This window comes from Erithacus rubecula (genome assembly GCF_903797595.1).
Source record: "Erithacus rubecula genome assembly, chromosome: 26".
Taxonomy (NCBI): Eukaryota; Metazoa; Chordata; class Aves; order Passeriformes; family Muscicapidae; genus Erithacus; species Erithacus rubecula.
The window spans coordinates 2,829,371-2,844,953 of record NC_136678.1 but is presented as its reverse complement, the minus strand read 5'-3'; the positions used below and the strand labels follow the sequence as shown (position 1 = coordinate 2,844,953).

General features: G+C 54.5%; 1 protein-coding gene across 1 annotated transcript; it reads right to left on the bottom strand.

The window, feature by feature from the left end:
* Window positions 1–391: 391 nt before the first annotated feature.
* On the bottom strand, window positions 392–14,574 carry TBC1D22B (TBC1 domain family member 22B). Its single transcript, XM_079327478.1, has 13 exons — window positions 14,331–14,574; window positions 10,731–10,787; window positions 9,512–9,828; window positions 8,567–8,746; window positions 8,017–8,087; window positions 7,540–7,668; window positions 7,086–7,151; window positions 6,134–6,248; window positions 2,875–2,981; window positions 2,507–2,582; window positions 2,110–2,237; window positions 1,784–1,879; window positions 392–1,384 (listed from the first exon to the last, which is right to left on the bottom strand). The coding sequence occupies exons 1-13, from the start codon at window positions 14,384–14,386 to the stop codon at window positions 1,256–1,258; spliced, it is 1,527 nt and encodes a 508-aa protein (XP_079183604.1). The 5' UTR covers window positions 14,387–14,574; the 3' UTR covers window positions 392–1,255.
* Window positions 14,575–15,583: the final 1,009 nt, after the last annotated feature.

Here is a 15,583-nt window from a genome sequence, read left to right as displayed (position 1 = left end):
GCTGCCCAGGGAAGGGGGCAGGAACCCCCCAGCTGTTCAGGAGCCCCACAGCAGCCCAGCCAGGGATGCTGAGCACAGCCCCAGGGCTGATCCTGCAGTGCAGCCCCAGCCAGCCCTGCCCTGCAGGGCCTGGGAGGCACTGCCAGCACTGCACAGCCTCTCTGCAGTGGGCTCTCCCCTCTCCTGCTGGGAGCTGCCATCTCCAGTGCCCCAAGCCTCAGATGGCAGAGCCAGCACTGCCAGAACACGCCAGGGTAGAAACCTGCAGCTCTGGAACCACCCCCCACCTCCAGAGGGGTTCAAAACCCTGCAACAGCACAGCCAGGCATCCTTCTCAGGCATGGAGAGGATGGGGAGAACGAGGGGTTCATGTTATAAATATAAAATCTGCTACAAAGAGAAGACATATATTGTACATCTTTGACCCATATACACAAGAACACAATATACACAGAACGCCTCGGAGGAGTGGGGACGTCGTCAGGAGGTTTTTGAGAGATGTTGTTCCCCTACCAGCACCCCCTCTGTGCCTTCCCCACACACTGCATGGGGCTGGACTCACAGAACATCAGTCACCAACAGTTCCACCAAGCTGGCACGTGTCATTCAGCTGGGTGTGGATGGAGTGGTCGTGGCCCCGGTGGTGCCTGCCCTGCTGCCCTGGGGGAGAGGTAGGTGAAGAGGATGGAGAGGAGGAGGGAGGGCAGGCACGAGGGACTCTCTTGGGGGGTCTCTGGACCCTTGGAGTGAAGGTAGGCCCTGAGAGAAACTTCTTGCCCTGCCACCCTGGTGGGGAAGGATTCTGCAGCCAGGCAGGTCTCTGATAAGGCATTTTCATCTGGGAGTTGGCGCGAGGTGTCGGGAGGAGCGGACGGGGCGGCGCAGGAGGTGCAGGGCAGCAGGAGGCAGCAAAGCCAAAGTGCTGCCAGCCTGACAGGCCAGGACAGCAGGGGAGAGGACAGGGGGGCTCCAACTCCAGCTCAGTTCATCTGTAAAGCTTCCCCCATGTTCTCCCTCAGCCCCTCGGAGCCAGCAGCACGGAGTGAAATACTGAGAGTCAACATGGCACATCCAGGCGCATGGAGTGGCAGACAGGCACACGTTCAGAGTTAAGACAAGAGTTCAGGTGAGCTTTGTACAGCAAGGAGCAGCTCCTGGCTGGAGTGTCCGAGGATTGGGATGACAAAAATGCCACAGTGATCAGATCAGGCCAGGACGAGGGGTGGGCACGGGAGGGAGGAGCCAGTGCAGGCCCCTATCGGCGGTAATGGTTTGGGGCATCTGCAAACATGTACTTGAGTCTGTAGGCTTCAGCCAGCAGCAGCCCAATCTCTTCATTACCCCAGTGTATCGTGGGCAGGTTTTGTAGCAACATCAAAAGGCCCTGGAAGAGGGGAAGATGCTTAGTTTGGAGAGGCTGAAGGCAGAGCACAGATCCAGTGGTAGCAGCGCTCAGTAACTTTTGCTCACCACACTCAGGTCTGAAAGGCTCAGGGACAACATCAAGATGTGCCTGGGTCTAGATCTGAACCAGTGAAGCACCCCAAGCCCATTGCAATAAAGGGTGCTGTTACAGGGTTACAGCTGGACACAGGAGGGCAAACAGTGTGATCAGAGCTGGAATGGGATGTTTGAACAGTCCTACAGTTCAGTTCTCCTGAGACCAGATGATCTTGGAGCAGCTCTGACAGTTGTCTATGTCCACACTGGGCACCCAACCAGAGCAATTCCCTCCCCTCTACTTCCCTCCCCCAGGGAATCACCCCCAGCCTTAGGCTCTTACTTGGAAGTCTTCCTCATCCAGGATCTCCTTCCGCCACTTGATCAAGAAGGCAGCGCAGACGTACAGGTGGAAATGGGAGAATCCTTCTGGCTCTGACTGTGGGCAGCAACACTCTGAGTGAGCTCCTGCAGCTCAGCTGCAGAACAACCCCACAGACACAGATGTCCTACTGGGCCACCCTTCACCCAGCTGGCTGTAACCACACTGCTTTGTTTCCCTCAGCTGCTGCCAGGAGGCTCAGTGCCCGTGGGGACAGGGACAGGAGGCTCAGTGCCCGTGGGGACAGGGACAGGGACAGGAGGGGCAGGGGCAGGGCAGGCTCATACCTGGTAGGTGTCCCAGAGGCGGATGGTGCAGCGCAGGGGCAGCTCCCTCATCAGCAGATTGTTCATCCAGCGAAAGGCAAACTGCAGGTACTCGACCTCGTACTTCCTAAAGTGATTATGTACCTGCTCTGAAACAGCACATTTCACTTACACACCTGGGGCTCACAGCTCCTGCACGCTGCTCACAGCACAGTGCCTGCAACACACTTCCAGGCTGAGACCTTTTCCTCCCTAATTCCTCCTCTCCTCACCCTGTGCTGTCACCAGGAGGTTTCTGGCTGGCCCTGCCCTGCTCTGGTTCCATGAATGCTCTAAGAAATGTTTACCCCTGCCCTGAGGTTTTCCCAAAGGTCTCCCTCTGCAGTGACAAACCCAACCAGACTCCTGTGTCACCTACCATCGATCCTGCTGACCAGCTCTTCCAGGGCTTTCACTTTCTTCTGGATCCCTGGCTGTGCAAAGGTGTAATTGTCCTGTGGGGAGAGGCCACCAGTCAGAAGCAGCAGCTTTAGATGGAGCCCAGACCAGCAGCTCCACAGTTGGGATAAGATTACCATGAGCCAAGGAGGCTCCTGAGCACCACATCTGCCTGCTCCGAGTTCCCACAGCACCCACCTCCCCAGCATTTCACTGACAGGCTTAGCTCCAGGAAGGAGCAAAGCCTCCTTAATGCTGGAGCATGCAGAACACCCAGACAGGGAGAGAGGACAACCACACTGCCACCCCAGTGAGGGCAAAGGAATTCCTGTGGCCCCAGAGGCTCACCTGGATCCCATCCAGCAGCTTGCTCATGCACCAGAAGCTGTCAGCTTCAATGCTCCGTAAAACATCCTGGGACAGGTTGGTCACATCAAAGTTTTCCACATCCTCCTCTGTAAAAGACAGGGAAGAGCATCAGGGAGATGGGGACACCAGGGACATGAGACAATCCCAGGGGCTTTGTCAGGCCAAGGCTCTGTAGAGGGATGTGCCTGGCACAGCCACAGCATCCTGCACTCACCTGTTTCTCCAGCTGAGCTGAAGAACCCCAAAAGACTTGTTGGTCATACCCTGAACCCAGAGCAGCTCCCCAGGGATCCCACAGCACTTTTGCCATCCTGGGACAAGAGCTGTGCAGGGACAAAGCTCTGGCACACTAAAACCCCTTCAGCCACAGCACACCTGCCCTGGGGGACAGCAGGTCTCTGCCAGCTGGGAGCAGCACAGGGAGAACTGGGAGAGGGGAAACCTTCACTGCAGCCAGAAACCAGGGAAGGAAACACTGCCCATGGCTTGGGGCAGCACAAGGGAGCTGCCAGCTCCTGCTCCCAGCTGGGTTCATCAGGACCAAGCACAGCACAGACACCCAGCCCAGAGGCTGCCAGCTCTGAGGGCTCATGAGGAAGAACTGCCAAAGCTTCAGGAACCTCTCCAGGAGAGCAGGACTCTCAGGCATAGCTGCAAGGACCCAAAAGCATGCAGAGATCTTCCTGGGCAGCAAAAAAGGCACTGAGTTAATCCTGCACAGGGACAGCTGGGCCATGAGGCAGACAGGGCTCAGCTTTGTGGGGTTTCTGCCTCTCCTGGAGCCCAGCTGGCAGGGGAGCCCCAGCAAACAGAAGCTGCCCCATGCAAGGAAGAGCCTCGGTGTGGGGGAAGCAGAGATCTGTGCAAGTTTGTTTGTCAAACACAGGCACAAGGGTCAGTGGCAGCTCTGTCCCCAAAGGGCTCTCACACAGTGAAAAAGGCTCCTTGCTTTACATGGGCTTGTGAAGCCCCAGGGTGTGTAAGGGAGAGATGCCTGAGGATGGAATGACTGGTGCTGGCTGAGCTTGGAGCAGAAGCAGCTGCTCCAAACCAGGCTCACCTTAACCTGGTGGCTGGAGGGGGAAACAGGCAGGGGAAGGCAGTGGGACTGAGGTGGGGAGACAGTCAGGAGACACAGGTCTGCCCTCCTGGCTTGACTGACCCAGCAGCTCCCTCTCTTTCCTCCTTGGGAACAGAGCACCCACCACACTGCTGTCATGCCACTAAATCAGATCAAACTACAGGGCCAAGCTGGCCCATCTCCAATTACAGAGGCTCAGAAATCCTGGCAAGCATCTTTGATGTTCCTTGGAAAAAGCAAGAGAAGAAGATGGGGCTCAGGGCTGGAGCCAGGCCACCCTCCTGGCTCAGACACACTGCAGGCACTGCCACAGGCTGGGGAAAACCAGCACCAAGAGATCCTGCCTGGAGGAGCAAGGGCAGAACCAGTGACTCCAACACTGCTCCCACCTGTGCTTCTCCTCTGGGGCAGAGCTCAGCTCCAGAGCAAACTGCCACCAGCAGCTTTAGGGACAAACAAGAGCTTAACCCACTAATCTCACAATCTTGTACTGCAGAAACAGCAGCAAAGCTCTTTTCCAGCTGCACATCATCATCACCATCCAAAACTGTCACTCTTCTGCTGCCTTCTCTACAGCCACTGTCACACGGTCCAGGCAGGGAGAAAGGCAGCCAGAGAGAGGAGGCCCCAAATAATGACTTAAATCCTGTTGAGAAGGGATTATGAGGGACTGACCACTGCCAGCTCTTCACCATGGAAATTAAAGGCAATTACTGATTTGTCTTTGACTCTACACAGACCAGGGAGCAGGTAGCACCACCACAGCTTGTGACCTAATGGCTGCATTTGAATCCCAGGCTCTGCAGACAGAAGGGAAGGGCTGCTGTTGCTTGGCCAAATTCAGCACAACTGCTCCCCTGAAAAGGAGTTTTTCCCTGCAACCCAAGTTTCAGAGAGAGCTGGAAACAAGAAGGCCACATTCAGAGAGGAAGCTTTAATCAGGGGTGAGAACAGCCCTGGAAGATGGTGAGAAGCACAAACCCAGCACAGAGCCAGCAGGGCCAATGCAGCATGAACTCTGCTGCCACATGCAGGGAGAGCTAATCCCTGACACCCAACAGGCTGCAGGAAGTCACAGCAGGTACCCCCAGGCAGCTCTGATGATTCACACCAGCTCCTTCCTGCCCAGGTCACTCACTGTGCACAATAAATCAACCCTGAGCAAGTGCCAGGACAATGCCATGGGTGCTGCTCAGGCCACAGGAGAAGCCTCTCAAAGGGAACCTGCTCAGATCTGACCTGCTCTTCCCACAGAAGGGAATTCAGTCCAGCTCCATCACAGCCACACTTGGTGCCTTCTCCTTTGCACTTCCCAGGGATCAGCCCTGCCCTCACTGGCTGCCTCAGTGGCCAACAGGGTGGCTCAGCAGAGGCAGATCAATACTGGCTTACAAAGCCTTAGGCTTTCACTCACTTCAACTTTTTGGATCAGACCCTAAAAATATTTATTCAACAGGATTTCTATCACTAATACAGTCTTATAAATTCCTTTTTCCTTCTATTTACAGTGAACACTAAGAGCCTTTAAACACAGGGATTATGACATACCAGCATTAATGTCAACTCCAAAACACAGCTAGAGCCAGAGAAAGAATAAAAACACCATGGGTGGAAAGGACTTGATCTCCAGCTAAAAGCAAGTGGCTGGCAAGAAATCCAGAAGCAGCAGGGAGAAGTCAGTTTGCTTTCTGAAACTCTCAGTTTGACAAACACACCTGTACTAGCAGCAAGGAAGGGAATCTGTATTTAAACAGTTTATTTTACATTCTCAGCAGGGTCTCTTTAAACTTCACTCATTCCTCCTAGAGCAGGAACTGCCTGCCAAGTCCAAGCTTTGAGAGCAAGACCCTCCTCCAAAATTCTGTATATCAGAGCTTTGCCTGAGCTCCCTCAGTGCCCAGAAGATCCCATTCCCCTCCAAGCTGTGAGGTTGTTAAGTGCATTGAAATGCAAACCCACCCTTAGCACTTCACCTTCTGTGGGGCTCAGCAAGATCATGAAGCTGAAGTCAATTCAGCCAGGGAGCAGAGACACTGTACTAAAATACAACTCCAGCCTGGCACTCTGAAAGAAGCAGAGCAGGTTCTCCTTATGCCAGCATTTCACACCTCTTCAAACCCCACTTCAGCAGTGCTTAGAGCAGCAAGTGTCACTTACCCACGTGCTCAGAGAGGAACACAACAAAGAAGGGGGTGACCAGGTCATTGATGCCCTGCACATAGCCGCTGGCGGGGTGGCGAATGGCCCAGATAAACAGGATTCTCTCAAAAATCTAGGGAAGAACCAGCAGGTACCTGCATTAGCCATGCACAAAGGGAAGGCAGAAAAGCATAAATGCTAAGCTCAGGGAGTGCAGACCATGCACTGACAGGCTTTTCTGCAGCAGTAAGGGAATGTTAGAAGCATGAAAGTCCTAAGAGAGACTCCTGTGTCATTCACAGATCCCACACACAGACAAGACAGTCCAGGCTCCTCATCAACACCTCTGCCTCAAGAAATGCAGACCCAACTTTTCAATACCCAGACAGCTTAATATCCACAGGACATGGCTCATGGCAGAGCAGCCTCCTTGGCTGAACATCAGGTGGGAAGATGAGGTATCAGCACAGTAACTCCAGAAAAACACCACAGATCAGGACAGTCCCCAACAGGGCAGCCTCCCTCTCAACAAGCAGCATTCCCAGACTGCCCCAACCCCCTGGACACACACATGCACACCCTGAGAGAGGAGAGGTGCCCTCATCTCCTGGCCACCTCTTGAACCCATCTTTGCTCAGGTTTCTCCCATAAAAGAGGTTTTGAAGCACAACAGAACTATCCTGTGTTCTAGTTCAAACACCTTCAGTTTGTCTCAAAACAAAAGCTTCTGGTTTTTTACCAGCTCTTGGCTACATCTTGCTAAAGAAGAGATCACCTCATAACCCCCAAGCTCCAAGTCTGATGTCTTTCAGAAACATGGGACAAGACCAGACAGTTCCAGGAGGTATTTGCATCAGGAGCTGTCAGGCAGGGAAGTTTCCCCACAAAGTTCACTCCCTAGGAGCAGTGCTGGCTCACTCCACACACACATCCCATGAAAAGTGCAGGGCAGCAGCTTCACCCTTCTTACCTCCTGGACAAGGGGCTGCTGGAAGAGGGGAATGAGTGGGTTGGTCCTTGGAATGTCAATGTGGATCTGGAAAAGAAGGTGGGTTACACACACCAGCTGTTTTCTAGGGACACAATAACTTGTCAGAGGCTAACAGAGGGGAATCCACCAACAGTGTTCCCCAGGCAAGAGCTGACAAGCACAGTGAGGGCTATAGATGACAGCTGGATTGAGAAAATCATCTACAGTTATCTGCTCATGTGCAGGCAGGTAGTTCAGAGCTGAAACTTAGTATTAGATCAAGTTTGGAAAAGCTCAAACTAACAAGGACAGAACCATAGTGCCTTTCCCCCAAGGAGAAAACTCCCAGCTACAGCCAGAGCAAGTCCTGGCATGACCCCAGCCATGGGGACAAGCAGCAGCAGGGGACAGGAGAGGGCTGCAGCCAAAGCAGAGGGCAGGAGGAGGGTGCTACCTGTCTGTAGGTGTCCTGGTGGTGCTCCTCGTTGCGGGAGTCGTAGTACTGCTGGATGAAGCCAAAGTACTCCTCCCTCTTGCGCTGCAGGGTCAGCTTCCTGCGCTCCGAGTTGGCAGGGAGGTAACCCTGCAGGGGAAACAGCTCAGGGCAGCTCTGCCCTCCCCAGCCCCTGAAACCTGCCAGCTCTGCACCCACAAACATCAGCCACCTGCCTGCAATTTGGCCTTCCCAGCCCCTGATCTTGGAGTAATCCAATTTCATCAGATTCAGTTCCCCCAAAGAGAGTGAACCACCCAGTGCCCCCACCTTTGGGCTCAAAGAGGATGCAGCAATGGCACTCCCTGATCAAAAATCCCCACAGCTCAGCTGGGCACGCACAGGCAAAGCTGGCTATGGGCACAGGGAGGGGCAGGAGGTGTCCCTGAGTGGTGGCAAGTCCTCCCAGGCTGTGGTGGCACAGCTCCCAGTACTTACTGACAGCAGTCTCCAGGTCACAGGTCGCACCTCCCTGGGCACCCCAGGCCAGCTGCATTTTCTCAGCTCATCTGCAAACGGACAGTGGTGGCAATGGATTAGATCCTAGGCACGTCCAGGCACCACTACACCTAGAAGGAGAGGAAAGCCCAGTCTGCTCCTGCAGGCTCTGGAGACAATGAGCCTCCAGGAAGGCTCCCACACTAGCAATGACTGGGGATGTGGGTCTGCTGCAAGGAGAGGAGAGATGATTTCAGCCCAGCTTGGGGACAGAACTGGGAGCTGCAGGGTCACCAGTGTGCCAGGACCTGAGTTCTCATGCAGAGCCCAACAGCCCCCAGTGACCCCAACCATCATGAGCAAGATGGAGAATGATTGGGACAATCAGGGAGGGGTTGGAGGACACCACCATCTGCCAACAGAGCAATTCCTGCACACACCCATCTGGTACAACTGCAGGCAGTGATTTTTTTCCAGACCTGGTGCAGGCAGCAGGGCCCCTCTGCACTCCCCTGCCCACCCAGAGGCCCCCTCACCCTGCCCCACTCACCCAGGTCGGTGTTGTGGCTGGACAGGAGCTGCCGGAACTTCTCCAGGCGCGTTTTCTCCCGCACGGTCATGGGCGGAGCCCCGGAGGCGTTTTGGTCAGAAATCCGAGCCACCAGGGGAATGACAGGCCGGAGGGGGAGGGACTGCTGCTTCTGCAGGGGGCTCCGCACGCAGGACTCCTCTGGCCAGGAGCAGAGGCTGCGCTGAGCTGGGGAAGGGGCTCCCACCTCTCCATCCCCACCTCACTCCCCCAGCCACGGTCACACCCTGCACATTGCCCCTTCAGCAGCGCTGGCCCACTCCAATGCACCAGCAGCTCACAGGCATCTGCTGTGGCTCTTCCACCACTTCCCCCCATTTCTGCCTCCTTTTCTTCCTCCTGCATCCAGACATCTGGCTGCAAGTGGATTTGGCTTCCCTCTCGTGGGGGGGGGACACAGGAGACAAGGCAGAACTGATGTTCAGATCTGCTCTACTCTCCAGATCCAACCCCAACCAAGCCAATTGCCAGGGCAGAGAGAGGAGCTGATGGGCTGCCAGTGCCATCTCCTGAGGTGCTCACTGCACAGGCAGGCAGGGCAGAGTGAGCAGGGGCTGCCCAAGCTGTGTCAACACAACCTCACCCAGACCTTTGCTAAGAGCAGCACACCAAACCACACTGGAAGCAGACAGTGAACAAGTCCCAGCAAGAACTTAACAGATCTAAAACTGACTTAACACCCAGAACATGGAATACTCTGGGACAGACATGCTTGTGAGCAGCAGAGGACACAAACATTAAAGCCAGGCCTCTGAAAATGGCTCTCTGGATACTAAATGGAATAAGAAGGCTCTGTTGTGTTTACAGGTTGTGTCACAGCATCTTGCCCACACTGGGAGCAGCAACAAGCAGTCTGTGCAGTGGCCAAGTAAGAGAGCACTGGAGGCTGCTGCTGCTGGCTCTTACCAGAGGTCCTGGAGAGCTGGGCCTCGCTGCTGGACTTGATGACCTTGCAGTTGGTGGGCAGCTCACTGAGGGCAGCCTGGCAGCGCTCAGGCTTCACCCGCAGCTTGCTGTGGTTCTCCAGAACCTGGGCTGCCGTGGCCTTGGCCACTTTAGAGTTCAGAGTCTGCAAAGAGGAGGAGGAGGAGGAGGAGAAGTCCTCATCTTCGTCATCCCCGATGTCCCAGGCGTCGCTGGTGCTGCGGGCGAACTCGTGGAAGCTGGAGGCCTTCTTGCCCTTCAGGGGCAGCCCGGCGCCCTTGGAGCGCTCCTTGATGAAGCTGGGAGCCAGACAGATCAGAGCCCTGCTGGGGGGCAGCTCACTGCCTTTCCTCCCCCCACAGCCTCACTCCACCCAGCCAATCCCTTCCTGCAGCTTCCCTGCTCCTCCTCCCAGACCCAAGGAATATGTGAAGTCTCTCCGGGCTGCCCACTGCCAGGAGTGGCTGGCACAGGCACACAGCTGGAGAGGTGCCAGCCTTCCTGCCTCAGCAGGGCAAAGGAGACACAGGTACAATTCCTCCAGCTCTGTCTTCCCCCACCCCACACAAAACAGCTACATGGAAACCCAAAAAAAGGTCTTGCCTGGAGAGCCTGGAGAGAGGCATGTCAGGGGGACACAGAGCAGGTCTCCTTCCATGGACACTCCCAAAACAGCTGCAGCTGTTCCCAGCAGCCAGACCAGCCTGGGTCTTTCCTCAGGCACAGAAGGAATTTACTCTTAAGCTCCAGGAGCCAAAGTCCAGCACCTTTGCAGGGGAACTTTCACCACTACACAGCATGGGACAGGGACAAGGAGGCAGCTCAGACCAGGAATTCTGCCTTTTCCTGCTGGGAAGGCTGCTGCAGTTCTCCAGCCTTGTAGCTGCTTTAACTCCCTTTCCCTTAATTCCTCCAGCTCCAAAGAGGAGCAGAAGGATCAGACACTGCTTTAAAAAAAAAAAAAAAAGTCTGTTTCCTTTGATGTGGGTGTTACTGTATGGATTTCTGGCCATAAAGGGCACCAGCAGATAAGCTCTCCCTGGATGCTTTCCTAGAGCTCAAGGCAGCACCACACCCCACTGCTGTCCTTTTTTATTGCACTATCACAGTGCCAGGGATGCTGGAGGCCTCACCTACTGCACAGCTGAGCCCCAAACCTGCCAGGCCTTGTGGCCTGCATCTCCAGCAGACAAACACTTACTTTTTGGTGAGCCTGGAATCCAGTGGAGGATGCTGTGCTCCATAGACAGGCTGAATGCTGCAGCAAGGGGAAAAGAAAAAAACCAAAATGCTGTAAAAAGAGGTCTCATTCTGAACTGGGGTCACACTTTTTGCCTGCTATTGGGAGCTGAATTAAAGACCAAAAGCAGCTTCAAAAACCTTCTAAGTTACAAGCCTTAGATCCAAAATGCCACATGCAGATGAAGATTTGTTCTTAGCAAAGAGAAGCCTTGTTTAAACTCCTAGGGTCCAGCCTGAGCTGGGGTTTGAGATCTGCTCTTCCTGCACCACCAGCTCACTCCACATGACCAGCCTGCCTGCTGCACACTCTGACACTTGTTCTCTTTTCCAGTTTGGGGAACTCACCCTCCCAGGCCCTGTGGGACAGGGAAGGACTCAGGCAGTGACACTGGGGCTCCTCCATAAATGTACTTCAGGGTTTGAAGCCCATGCTGGCCCTCAGGATCACAGCCAGTGCCAGGGGGAGGAATGCCTGGTACAGCACGTGGCTTGACTCAGGTCCAAATCCTGGTTTAATCAACTACTTCCTATGTGGCCTGAAATGAGTCACCACATCTTCATCCCTGCTTCCTTGGGACTGTGGGACAAGGAGCCTGAGGGCTCCAGGCCCTACCTGGGGAGCATCACCTCAGAGAGGAGCTACCAAAAACATGCTCATCACTGTTTTTACAGACTCCAGAGGTGAGACAGGGATCCTGAGTTATCACCTGCATTGGAGGAACTATTCACAGCCACTCCACCCTGAAAAACAAATCCTGCAATGCCATGGCAGAGACAAAGGCCCTTTCAGAGCTGGCACACAAGGAACAAGCTTCTCTTGGGTCAATAATGCTGGCCTGGTTTCTAGGAGCTGCAGATGGTGCCCAGCAGTAAAACCAGCAGAGCCCAGCCTTGGAGGAGAGGGATGGCAGCCTGGTGCAGCTGGGAACAAGCTGAGGATGCACAAGCAGCAGATCCAGCTGGCAGGGGAGAGATGCAGAGAGCCAGGACAGAGGCTGGAAACAACCACAGCACAGAGAGACCCTGGTGGAGCAGCCCAGCCAGGGAACTGCAGTGGCTGGAGGTGCTCACTGAGTTTATCCACCCAGGATTAAGCCTAGCACAGAGTGTGATGACTAATGAGCAGCTGGAAGTCAGGACAGCAATTAAGCAGAGGCACCTCCACGGGTGGACATAGCAAAGAGATGATGAGGAGGAGGAAGAAGAAGCCCTCCAGATCAGCATTGCTTCCCAGTGATTTGTGGACAGGAGCCAGCAGAGCCTCTCCCATGGCCAGGACCAAACTCACACTGTCCCAGGATATCCAGCACAAGATTCCTCCTCCCTGCCAGGGACCCACAGTGGGGATCTGCCTCCACTCACCTGGACCACACCAGACCAATGAAGGGTGTGTGCTAGAGAGAGGAGGGGATGTGGCAGCCAGTGCTGGGGGAGGAAACCCTTTCCTGGGGCTCTGAATCAATGTTTGGTACAAAGGCACAGGGTCCCAGCTCCACACAGCTTTTTAAAGTTCTACAACTTAAACATTCTCAAAGAATCTCAAGCTGACCTAAGCTGTGCTCCCAGCCTGACTGGACAGGTCCCCTTTCTGTCCCAGTTTAAACTCTTTGGGACAGGCATTTCCTGTTACCTGGATGTTCAGTGCAGGGTACAAGGGGTGACCAATGGTGTGAGGGACAAGGGCTGTGTGACACCTCACAGGATCATCACAGGGTGTGGGCTATTGAGCACAGCATGAAACACCACTGCCCCTCTGGACACAACACATTTCCTTCCAGCAGGCTGTTTCTCCCTTTTTAAAACAGCAATTAAATAACCCCTGCAGACCCTGGCTGCCCATCTCTATAAAGAGCAGGGTATAAACAACACATTACAGAGGACAACACACCAGAGCACTCAGCCAACACATCCCTAGAAAATTACCAGGCACAGAGTTCCCAGTGCAAAAACCACAAGACAGCACTGAAAAACCAAAACAGCATTTACCAGTTCTAAACCTAGATCTAAAATCCACCCTAAATCTACAGGGACCAAATGCTAATAAACTTTATTACCAAATAAAAGCTAATACAACTAAATGACCAAATGCACAAAGTGTCATGGAAAAGGAAGCCAACACAGTATCCAAGTCCCTACAAAGCCTCCCTCTGCCAGATTGTCAAGGGAAAGAAAGGAGAGAGCCAAGAATCTCAACAGGAGAGTCTCTCAGAGCTCAGATGAAAAAGAAGAAAGGGAGGTTCATGTCTAGTGACCATGGATGCAGCACATCCCACCTCCACCCTCTGGGGCAGGCTGCTGAAGAGCTGCTGGTGCCTGTGCCTGGAAACAAGCAGCACACAGGAGGTAACAGGCTCCTGGATCAGGAGATGTGCCAAGCAGGCAGTCAGGAGAAGGAGAGAACTCTGCCAAAAAGTTCCTGATGCAGAGTGTCACAGGCTGCTGGCCAGACCGGTTCACCTGGTTTCAGCTTTCCAAGGCAAAGCTCAGAAATCACCAAATGCAGAGAGGGGCTGTCCAGGACCACCAGCTGAGAGCTCTGGGTAAGAGACAGGAGCAGCTGGAAAGAACCCAGGGAAAGCACAGGATTTTCCTCCCACAGGAGGAACAGAGAGCTCCTTGCTCTCCCTTTGCTTACCACAGACAAGGATTGTCCAGCCAACCTGAAGGAGTTGCACAGTGACAAGCAGATGAGTGAAAGCACATTAGAAGGAGATATTTAACTGGCCCAGCAGGATTTAGAGCCAACTAAGCATTTCAGCCTGCACCCATACCCCAGGAGGCGAAGGGCAGGGTTCAGATAAGGCAAATGAGAGCAAAAGTGAGGAGCACCAGGCAAGAAAAGCACTTGAGAGCCTCCATAGAGAGCTTGATGCCCTCTTTCCATGTCAGCCTTGCTCCCAAGTCATTGCAGGGAGCCTCCCCTCCTTCAGCACAGCCTCTTCTTCCCAAACACCGTGTCCGTCCCACACCGCACTTGTTCCTGCCATCCCCGAGCGGGTAAAGGTGCCCTGAGAGGAGCCAGGACACGACAGCCAGAGGAGCTGAGGCGGGGGCTCCAGCAGAGCCCCCAGTCCATCCTCCCGAGCACAGGGCACTGGGGGCTCCACACCCCTGGGGACAGAGCTGCTGCCACCCAAGGTGCCACCTCCAAGCACTTCGGGAAGGATGAGTTTTCTTCAGGATCTGCGGAAAGGAAGGTGGCACAGCCCTGGCTCTGAGAGCAGCCAAAGCCACCCCCAAGGCAGCGTGATCCCTCCTTTCCCATGGGGGCGCAGGGCCCCGCAGCCCCCACACCGCCGGCCTTGTGCTGCAGTGAGGGAGCAGCTCTCACCCACCCTGTGCCCTGTAATCAAACCTTCCACAGCAAACCCCGTCCCCAGCCCGGGCCGGCCCCGGCGTCCCCCCTGCTTCAGGAAGGAACAGCCGGACAGATGCTCCTGTACCCCCGAGCCCGCAGAAGCAGCCCGGGTGACGGCCCTTCCCCGGGCACAGCGCGGCTCCAGCCGCAGCCGGAGCGCGGGGGGCGCGGCCCTCGCACCCCTTCCCTCCCCGGGCTCACCTGCCCGGCAGCTTGGCGCTCCGCTTCCAGAACTGCCTGCCGCTCTCGGCCGCCATGGCTGCGGGCGGGGCGGGCCCGGCGGGCCGGCCAGCCCGCGAGCGGGCAGCGGGGACCCCGGGCGGCCGGCCCCCGGCGCGGCGCGGGGCGCGGAGCAAGGCGCGGCCCCGCTGCCGCCTCAGGGCCGCCCGCCCGCAGCCCGCCGCGCCGCCATCTTGCCTCCGGGCGGGCCCGGCGCCGCCATTGGTCGCTGCGCGCGAGGCGTCGCGGATCCACCAATCAGAGGCGGGTGCTGCTGTGACGTAAGAGGAGGGGCGGGGACTGCTGAGCTGGAGAGGCGGGAGGGACCATGGGGGGTGCGGGGGGGGGCGCGGGGCGGCACCACCCGGATCCTGCGGGGGGGGGCAGAGTGACATTTCCTGGGATTTGGGGATTTCTGCTTTTCCAGGGAATTCCAGACTCGGAATCCCACTCACTTCTCGTGTGGCGTTTTAGGTTCGGTGAATTGGCTGCCTCGGAGCTGTTTCTGTTCAGACTTTTAGAATTAAAAAAAGTAAATAAATAAAAGATTGCCTCCAGGCAGCGTGGCATTTTCTGCACCAGACGTTATTATTTGTCTTCTTTTTATTTATAGTACATAAAGCCCATAAATAATGCTCCAGATTGGAGTAACATCTCTCATATTATTACTATTATTCTCCACCCCACTTATTCCCATATGGAGCACTGAAGAATAATTATTAATGAGTGATTATGCAAATATTCTATTGTATATGCAAATTAGGGGACAAAAATTTTTCCCACTGACACCCATAGCCAACACCTGCAGCACAAGGAACTGCAAAATAAAGCAAAAATAAATAAAAACAAAAACCACACACGTACAAAATAGAATCCCATAAAGAGTAAAAACTCAAACCAATTAAAAAATGAAAAAACAAACCATCAACTGCTCCAGGACCATCAAGAACAAACCAGAAACAGAGTCTCAGCCTGGAACTGGCTCCTTCCACATTTTAGCTCTCTGTGGTCTGGGTATCCATGGTCTATCAACCTTTCTAATATCTGTTTTCTATTCCTCTCTCTATTTATAGCTTTTGCATCTGGTTTTTATTGTCTACTTTCTATTCAGTTTATTATTTATCTTTCTAGTACCCACTTCCTATCCTTCCTTTTATTCATGTTTCTGGTAGATACATTTTATTTTACTTCTTAATGTCTTTCGATTCACCTGGCAATCAATCTTTTGAGTATTT

Excerpts from the sequence above, each read along its gene's own strand:
- TBC1D22B (XM_079327478.1), bottom strand. The coding sequence starts at position 14,386 with ATGGCGGCCGAGAGCGGCAGGCAGTTCTGGAAGCGGAGCGCCAAGCTG. Across the intron at positions 6,249-7,085 it reads AGCAGCCCCTTGTCCAGGAG|ATTTTTGAGAGAATCCTGTT; the intron begins GTAAGAAGGGTG and ends GTTCTTCCCTAG. Across the intron at positions 2,238-2,506 it reads GCTGGTCAGCAGGATCGATG|AGCAGGTACATAATCACTTT; the intron begins GTAGGTGACACA and ends GTGCTGTTTCAG.